Source organism: Cynocephalus volans, chromosome 2 (genome assembly GCF_027409185.1).
Source record: "Cynocephalus volans isolate mCynVol1 chromosome 2, mCynVol1.pri, whole genome shotgun sequence".
Taxonomy (NCBI): Eukaryota; Metazoa; Chordata; class Mammalia; order Dermoptera; family Cynocephalidae; genus Cynocephalus; species Cynocephalus volans.
This window is the reverse complement of record NC_084461.1, coordinates 6121860-6131402: the sequence shown is the minus strand read 5'-3', so window position 1 is coordinate 6131402 and position 9543 is coordinate 6121860. Positions and strand designations below refer to the sequence as shown.

General features: G+C 40.1%; 1 protein-coding gene across 2 annotated transcripts in view; it reads left to right on the top strand.

The window, feature by feature from the left end:
* Positions 1–50: 50 nt before the first annotated feature.
* The window catches only part of NSUN2 (NOP2/Sun RNA methyltransferase 2), a 30508-nt gene continuing 21015 nt past the window's right edge, over positions 51–9543 (top strand). For both annotated transcript variants that reach the window (XM_063085925.1, XM_063085926.1), the window contains exons 1-6: positions 51–402; positions 514–671; positions 1252–1356; positions 5532–5637; positions 8103–8174; positions 9214–9298. In XM_063085925.1, coding sequence (XP_062941995.1) covers positions 73–402; positions 514–671; positions 1252–1356; positions 5532–5637; positions 8103–8174; positions 9214–9298 — 856 coding nt within the window. In that variant the 5' untranslated portion in view covers positions 51–72. The remainder of the gene's footprint in view (positions 403–513; positions 672–1251; positions 1357–5531; positions 5638–8102; positions 8175–9213; positions 9299–9543) is intronic.

Genomic DNA, 9543 nt, shown 5'->3' with positions numbered 1-9543 from the left:
GCACGCGCAGAACTCGGGCTGTCCGCGGAGCTGCCTGAGCCTGCGTGGAAACCGGGGGCGCGTCGAGCGGGGATGCCTGGGGGTCTGCTCCCTGGAGCCGCTTTCCCCCTCAGGGCTGTCCGCGGTTTTCCCTCGCTCGTTATTTTCCGGGAGGGCGTGTTGTGGCGCATTAGGGTTATTCCTCGCCGGTCCCTGCAGGTCCCTGAAAGGACCGCGCCCGGACACGCAGGGGCCTTGGGCTCCGGCCGGAAGTCCGCGGGCGGCCGCTCCGCGGCGGGCCGGTGTCTGCGCGCAGCGTGCGCGGCCGCGTGGGCCATGGGGCGGCGGTCGCGGGGCCGGCGGTTCCAGCAGCAGCAGCGGCCTGAGGGCGCGGAGGACGGCTCCGAGAAGCGCGGCGGGGCGGTAGGAGCCGGGGCGCGGCGGGCGGGCCAGGGGCCCCGCGTGGGCCTCCTCGACCCGAGGCCTGACGGGCGGCTGCTCAGGCCTGCGTCCCACGTCCCTTTCTTTCCTCAGGGCTGGGAAGGTGGGTACCCCGAGATTGTCAAGGAGAACAAACTGTTCGAGCACTACTATAAGGAGCTCGGGATCGTGCCCGACGGCGAGTGGGACCTGTTCATGGACTCCCTCAGGGAGCCCCTCCCGGCCACTTTGAGAATTACTGGTTATAAAAGGTGGGGGAGCTGTGCTTTTATTTCTTTGGGAGTTGGGGCTAGGACATCTATGGTTAATGCTCCACTTCATCGGTATGGACTCAAGAGGATTGAGGACGGAGCGACAGGGGTCCAGTGAAATAGTCGAGGAAGGTCGTGCAGCTGGGAGGCCAGCACACGAAATGCAAATGCAGTCTGAGAAAGGGTTGACTCCTGCGGATTGGTGAGCTGAGGATCCTACATTTTGGAAAATATAAGAGAATTTATGATATCAAACTTGCATAAAGCCCGTGGGTCTTTATTTTCCCCAGTCGTTGTAGTTACCTCTTTCCAAGATGAGTTGCAAGTAAAAGTGGAACTTAGGTATATTTAGGAGGGAAGGAGTGCAGTGTTGCATGTTGTTTATCATTCTTTAGCAATCAGATAAGGAGGACTATTTAATTTATTGAAGTAGTGTAATAAAAAGATCTTGACTAAGGAACGTCTTATCTCCATGAAAAATTTGTTTTAGTTTTGAAACACTTGCAGTTTAGATAATAAAGATAAAATGCATGAAATTAGCTTTTTAGATCGGTTTTGAAATTTTTTTATTTTTCAATAGCCATGCAAAAGAGATTCTCCATTGCTTAAAAAACAAGTATTTCAAGGAATTGGAAGACCTGGAGGTAGACGGGCAGAAAGTTGAAGTTCCACAGCCACTGAGTTGGTAGGTACCACAGCGCTTCATCATGTTGGACATTTCTCTGGGATTTTAGTCTTTGTCACTTGAACATATTTCCTGATACTTCATTTGCTATTAGCTTGAGAGAGCCTGAATGCATGTACTAGACATCCTAATGCTCTTTTACAGTGCTTTTATCGACATTAACGTTTGCATGTAAGTTTTTGTATATGTTTTGTAGCTCTGTGTTGAGTCACTGAGTTCAGTTAATTCTTCCTAGTGGATCCAGGATCTTTCCTTCTTTGACGTTATCACTTCTGCCATTTCCGTTTACAGCCATCGTTTTCTCCCATCAAAACTTGCTGAATGGTTTCTCTACCTTCAGCAAAAGGATAACCAACCTGAAAAAGGGTACCCCCAGTCTTCTGCAGATTATCTCCCAGTACTTCCTCATTCAGAGTGTGCTGGTTGATTCTTTTCATTGTCTCCAGAACCCAAGCATATCCCTGTTCTTCATGCTAGCCTTTTCTTTGCCTGTTTTGGAGGTGTCCTCTAGGTTACCTGTTTGTTCCTCATGGCCCAGTTCAAGTGTCAGTTGTGTGAAGGTCTCCTTTGTGCCGGCTGCAGAGGCTATCTTGTAAAATGCCAGGAGTACTAGAGCACAGGCTGGAGATGTCAAGCCCTCAGTTAACATAAACATAAAAGTCAGTGAAGGAAATTGTGTTAGTTCCATATTTCAGATGATTAACCTTGAGGGATTGAAAGTTCTCACACAAAGAAATTACTTCAAGTAATTGCTATAAAAAGGTAAATTTAAGAAGCAAAGCATTTTCTGGTAGCTTTTGAGGTTTTGATTATTCCACTTCATGACATTATCATTCCTTTTTAGATACCCTTCAGTGATCACAAAGCAAGATTTGGTTTCATTAATCCTGGGGTCTTAAATTTGCTTTTCTCTCATTGCCCATTTAGATTTTCAGTGTCTGTGTCACAGACATGCACAGCGTATACATTTAGAGTGAATGCTGAGTGGTCAAACACTAAATTCAGCCAAGATTGAACCCAAATGTCACCCAATATATTTTTGAGATACAACAGTAAATCTGCAAAAAAATTCAATGATGGCTTTTTAAATTACACATTTTATTCAGATTTTAAAAGCTTGAAAGGTACATTACAGGGAAATGACTCAGGTGCTTGCTTTTGTTGGTGGTTACTAATTGCATGTCCACTGTACTGAGTTCAGTGGAAAAGGAAGATGTTATTCAGCTGCTGTGGTTGCTGCATATGAGATGAGGTGGCCTTTTGGGTTAAAGCTTTTCTCCCTTGTAGTAACTGCTGTAGATTTATCTCCTCTTGAATGTCTTGGTTTGAGGATTTGATGGATGGTACTGATGCTTGTGAGCTGCTTGAAGTAGATGTCTGATATTTTCAAAAGCAGGTTTAAGGTTGTCCTTGGGCATATTTCTGTTTCTAGTAGTTTTGCATGTATTTGTTGCTTCAGACAATCACCTGAAAACATTTGTTCCTTAACCTTGTGTCTAGAAGTGCAGTGATGAGGTAAGGAAGGCAAGAGGAAGTTTCTGTCCTCTGTTCTCAGCCGATAAATAGGAGCGTTTTAGCACGCATCTGTAGGGAAAGAGGTATGCTCTCCAGGCACATTATTGTGGTCAATTTCTTCTGCAGTTTCCAAAAATCTGAGAAGCCATGGGTTGTTAATAAGTTGCCATTTTTTATTCTCTGCAAACTACAGTTAAATTTTTGTTTTGATCAGCCTTTTAACATTTAACAGCTGCTTTTCCATATTCTTGCACCTTATGCATGGGTACCTGACAAAGCAGTTCCAAATCCCAGGTTGTCTGTAGTTGGAGAATGAAACTGAGTCACTTTCTGCCAACAGCCGGTGACTCGTACATTATTTTTTTGCTTTAATTTTCTGAACACACAACTGATGAGTGTGAACAAAACATGATATGATTTCAGTTCCCAATATAGTACTCAACTTTTTTCATTGTCACTGAGTTTCTTGACAGCTTTTTTCTATAAACATTTATTCAATCAAATTATCTTGTAAGTTGTGGAATACTCATAAATCTCTTAATCAAGTAAAGCAGAAACTTTCCAGGACTTTTGGTGGTGGTCTGTACTGCTCAAAATGCAAAAACAGATCATATATTCTTCCTAACCCATTGGTACGTAGTGGAATATAATTTAGGAAGGTGTATTTCAGAACTGTTTTACGCATAGCTCAGGCAGATTTCATTTTTTCCTTTCTTTCCATAGACTCAAAACGGTAAAGAATTGTCCTAGAGTATTCTAATAAAAGCCTTATTTTTAAAGTCAGTTGTTGAGACCACAGTTTCTTATTGGGTTTCTGTTCATGTTCTTTTTAATGTCTGGATTTAAGATCTTACAGATGTGTAAAAGTGTTTTTTCCCCTTGAGAATTTCTGATGTGCAAAGGTGACAGTGGTACATTTATGCTTGAAAAAGTCGTAAATAAGACTCATAAGCTAAATTTGAATGAACTAAACTAGACTGCTGTATTTGAAAATGAAAATTCAGGGCCGAGCCCATGGCGCACTTGGTAGAGTGCTGCGCTGGCAGCGCGGCGACGCTCCTGCCGCGGGTTCGGATCCTATATAGGACTGACTGGTGCACTCACTGGCTGAGTGCCAGTCACAAGAAAACGACAAAAAAAAAAAAGAAAAAAAAAAAAAAGAAAATGAAAATTCAGCTATTTACAATAAATCTAAGTGGCATGCGGTATTCATATTGATGTTTTGATGATTTAGTAAGGTAGTAACTTCCATGATGGTACTGTAATTGATCACAGGCAAGTTCAGGGTTGCCAAAAATTATGTGAAAGTGGCCATTTGGCTATTCACAAATAGAGGTCACAATGGTACAGCAGATTTTGCTGAATACTACAGTGGAAAGCCGAATTTGAGTGTATGTCTACTACACTAAATTCTGTTTTAAGTTGCCTGATAAATATGATTTTATTCTGACTTTATATTTTTTAAACAAGTTAAACATTGAAGAGGGAGCCAGGCATAGGAAATAGAATCAAAGCACTGTGGACTTTGAGAGGGTGGCCATGAACAGATTCAGGCAGTTTAATCATCATCTGGTAGAAAATACTTTTCAAATGTATCTTGTAATATTATTATGACTCTTGAGCAGTGTCTTAAACATTTAAGGCCTGAGTTTGTTTCTGTCAGATAATCAACCAAAGTTTCAAAACACTCAAATGTATTTATGTTTTCCAAACATTCCAATTTTATTTTCATGATTCCGGAACACTTTAGCTACAATTTGATTTCTGGAAAGGTTGACCCTGCATTGTTAAATTGAGATCATTACTGCACCTTAGACTTAACGATGAACGCTAAAGCTGCAGTAAGATTTATCATTGTGTGACATGTGATGCTTAGAAAGGCGTTGGATTAATTGATTGAGGTGCCATGAATCACCTCATTGTATTCACTTGTTCAATTGCAGATTAGTAGATAGGTACAGGCCACGGAGAGTTCAAATATATTCACAGAAATGGCAGGAGATGCTTCATTCTTAGATCTGTGTAGATGACAATGAACCTTGAGCCCAAACTAATTCACTCATGGAGTGATGGTTTCCAAGGGCTTTTTTTTTTTTGGTATGTGAGACATTTCAGTACATTATTAAGCTGGTTTGTTGTAGAAATAATGAAAAATATATTTTTAAAAAATTCTAACCAAATGTTTGTCAAGCATTTCAACACCTGCCCTACTGCATGTTATTTTGATTCTCTGCAATTATAGTTCTTTAAGTAATTTGTCATCTTTAAGTAACTTGTTATCTTATGTCTTTTTTTCTAATGAAAAGAAACTATGGCATTGTTCACTTACCATAGTAAAGCACAGAGGAGTCTCCACTTTTTCATCGGATCTTGAACATCTCATCATCATGGTTTTACAGTAACGTCATATGCCTATATCTCTTATAACCCCCCCCCACTCCCCCATTTCTGACTGAGCCATGACGTAGTTAATAGAGTGGTGCTCCTTGTGCCCCCAGGGACATTATTGAGTGTTGCTGACTACTTGAGAGGATTCTGGATATAAGCAAGTAGAACAAAATTGGGTGTCTTGTTTGGTATATGACCTTTATAAACAAGTTGTCAAGAAGGCCCTTTGTTATATATGTAATCCATAAATGTTTTACTTTCTTTTTGGTTAGGTATCCTGAAGAACTTGCCTGGCACACGAATTTAAGTCGAAAAATTTTGAGAAAGTCTCCACAGCTGGAAAAGTTTCATCAGTTTCTGGTTAGCGAAACTGAATCTGTAAGTAGATTTCTTCAGATATGTTGCTTTCCTAAAAGCTTTAAATGCACAGATGTATGATGGTTCTATGTATACTATACTTGTCACTGGAATCAATAGGTAGTTAAGGCACACAGTAAGGACACCTGTAAGTGTACTCACCACTTTTACTTTCTGACTATTTGTAAATGTGCTACCTAAACATGAAATTGTCCAAACATGCAATTTAGTGAGGATATCAGTCCAAGCTGTCAGTTTGATTTGTTGTTTTCTCTCACTAGTGACTTTGGGTGGCTGTAGAATTGAGGTGAGCACAGCACTTTGCTTGATAGAGTGTTATTTGGGAGATAGCTACTTAGTCTATTGTCATTTCCTTCTTAGACACACATTCCAGATGCCTGTTGTACATGTAAAGTAATATGTTTTTTAGACCATGTTAGTGTTAGTGGAGTTTAGGTTTTTTTAATTTATCTTATAAAATGAAACTTTTAATTTTACTTTTATCATCTCTCTTTTTTTGCAACACATTGCACCTGTATTCTACCTTTTCCAACAAAATGGGTCCCCTAAATACAACTTTAATTCTCACAGATAGCTATCTTCATCTTCTCTGTTTCTTTGCTACCCCCTATTCCTTGAGGGCAGTTCAGTTGCTGAACTTCTTACCTTTAGCATTAAACCATTCCCAACAAAATAACTGTTTTCTCATGCAATAAATAATTACACAAATGCCCATAAAATTTGAGTATTGTAACCTCACACTTAAAATCAGAAGTTTCTTCCTTTCTATTTTCCAAGCTACTTTCTAACCAAGTAAACCTCTGTGTGTCACCCGATTATGCTTATTTCTTTTTTAGTCTGAACTTACAGAAATAGTGTGCTTTCCATGTTTCTTCTCTGAATCCTTAATCAAATTTGGAAACACTTGACCTATCTCAGTTCTAATCCCTACTCATCTCATGGCTGTTTTCTATCAGTGTGGCTTTCTGTTTATTTAGGTAACTTGCTAAACTGGGCTCTTGTTTGCCTGATTTTTCCTACCCGAGTAGTAACAAGAACTAAGAACTAAGTGCTGGCATATACCCTGTTCTGTACTTGTTGGCCACAAGAAAGGATTCTCTTGCTCAGGTTTTAATTTAGATGGCAGGTCAAGTAAGGGTAAACAGACTTAGAGAAAAGTTCAGGTTTGCACTTTGACTAGGGCAGAGAGTTTGTGGGGAATAGTCTGATACTTGGATAGGTTTGCAGAGCCAGGTTTGAAAAGGTGGAGGAGATGGGAGTTTAGTGTTGGTAGTGGATATTGTAGGCAGCCAGTCTAGGTTTCTTATCAGGAGCCAGCCTTATTAGAGCTCTGAAGATTAACAGCAGTAACCTTCAGGTTATTCAAAGCTGGCTGCAAAACTTCTTCAAAGGGTGTTTATGATCAAGTGACTAACCGTTGGGATGTCTGTGATCGAGAGTCTGATGTCCCCATTCTACTTAATGCTTTAATTGAAAACATGGCTGGAAACACGACAGGCATATCAGGATCACACGTGCAACCCTAGAGCTTGGAATTACCATGCCTAGTGAGTGAATCAAGATTCAGGTAGTCACCATGGACTCCTTGCTGGCCAAAAACCCTGTAAGTTAACCGGTATAAATGTAGAAGTCTGTGTTCAGGTTCTGACAATCAGATGTGTGAGTCTAAGATAGGGGATGGGTGTTCAAGTACAAAACACTGGGTTTGTCATGAGCAAAGCCTCATGGGAGCTGGTGTGTTATAGCTTCATGGCTGTTAAAATAGAGTTGTGACTGAAGCAAGTGCTGGAGTACATCGAGAGAATTTTGTCTAAATCTGAACAGTTGTACATTTTAACAGATGTCCTGGCCCACTAGAGAAGATGTAAAGGATGGTTAATTTAGTGAGGAATTTTAGATATTGAATATCCAGAGAACAAAAGATGGGAGCAGTGGTTGATGTTTCCCTCTCTGAAAGGCACTTGTGAGGAGCAGAAAGTGGACACAGGCTGTTCCTGAAAACATAGGAGAACTGAGAAACTGGTTAGGATTTTAGTCAAGATGGAAAAACTGCCTGACAGTGACTTCCTGTCCTGTGCTAATCTGATTGCTCCTACTGCTGATGGTGCTTAAATAGCATGTCTACCTTCAAGAGATGCTCCTGCAACTTCTGTGTTTTCCTAAGATGGGGAGTTGGGACTCTATATGCTTAAAATCCCCTTTTTTTTATGAAATTCAGTATTGTAACCCAATTTTTAATATTCTGATGGTAAGTTTTCGTGTTAATGGTCATCCTAAATTAACTAGCCAGTAGGTAGCAATCATTTATCTGCTAGTATTAAAATCTGTACTCATTTAGTATTCTGTGTGATGGTACAAATTCTTTTGTTCCATGTAAGATTATATGGTCTTTTTCTGTTGCACTTGAAATAATGCCCAGTATTGAAATTCTTTGTTATTATTGCTGCTGATTTTCTTCCTCCAAGGGAAATATCAGTCGTCAAGAAGCTGTTAGCATGATCCCACCACTGCTGCTTAATGTTCAACCTCATCATAAGGTAGCGTATATTAAATGAAGATGTGGAGGTGGGCTGGTTGTTATCAGTGTCCTATTTGTTTTGTTGAAACCTTTTTTTAAAAATATAATTAATCGGGCCGACCCCGTGGCTCACTCGGGAGAGTGCGGCGCTGGGAGCACAGCGGCACTGGAAGCGCTGCGGCCGCGGGTTCGGATCCTGTATAGGGATGGCCGGTGCACTCACTGGCTGAGCGTGGTGCAGGCAACACGAAGCCAAGGGTTGCGATCCCCTTACCGGTCACACACACAAAAAAATTAATCTCTCTCTCTTTTTTTTTAAAAAATTTGGATAGAGAACGATTTATTTTAGGTTCTTTTTTTGCATTTTTGTCGAATTAAATGTTTATAATTAAGATAACTATTTTCTCCTCTTTTAAAGTTTATTAATTTGTTTACTATACAGATTATCTTTAGTGATCTTAATTGGATGAATCAGGTTGAAAATCATAGTGAACATGTATTGAGAGCTCATTATATGCCAAGCATTGTTTTATGCTCTTTGTGTGAATTAATTCATGTAATCATCCACACAACCCTCTGAGGGTAGATGCCATCACTGTTTTCATTTTTCCAGCTGAGGAGAAGGAAACAAAGAAGTGAAGTAACTGGCCCAAGGTTACAGAACTAGTACGTGGCTGAGCTGAGATTGGAGCCCAGATGGCTCTGTCCCTTAGCATTACATTGTCACAGTACTTGCTCATTCATCCCTAAATTTGTGGCTTTCACTGGTTTCTGTTGCTGTTCTGTTACCAACCCCTGTGGAAACTACCTTTATCATTCTGTGATTTTGGAGGCATTATATACTATACTATGGGATCCCTGTAAGTAAAATATGTCTTGCTATAGATTCATTCTATAAAGAAATGTATTTAGGTCTTAAGGAATACATTTAGGAAATGTATTTAGGAAATATATTTAGGAATAGAAATCAGAGAACTAGAATGATTCAAAGAATTGTTTTAAATTAAATGTAGAATATTTAACTTTTAAAAACATCAAACATTTTCTTGCTTTAATAGATCCTAGATATGTGTGCAGCACCTGGCTCAAAGACCACACAATTAATTGAAATGCTACATGCTGACATGAATGTCCCTTTTCCAGGTATGCATTGAACTTGTTTTTGGAAAGGTAGGAATGCTGCTTTGGTGCGTTGTAGATGAGGATGAGATCCTAACATTTCCTGCTAATTGGGGTCTGAAGTCTCCTGTGACAATCAGATGGGTTTTCTATCTACTGAAAGTAGAACAGGACATGTTTGCACATTATTATCAATGGTTCTCAAGCCAACACCCTTATACTTTGGGGTCCCTATATTTTAGCATTGTGTGTTTTCTGTAAAAGCAAAT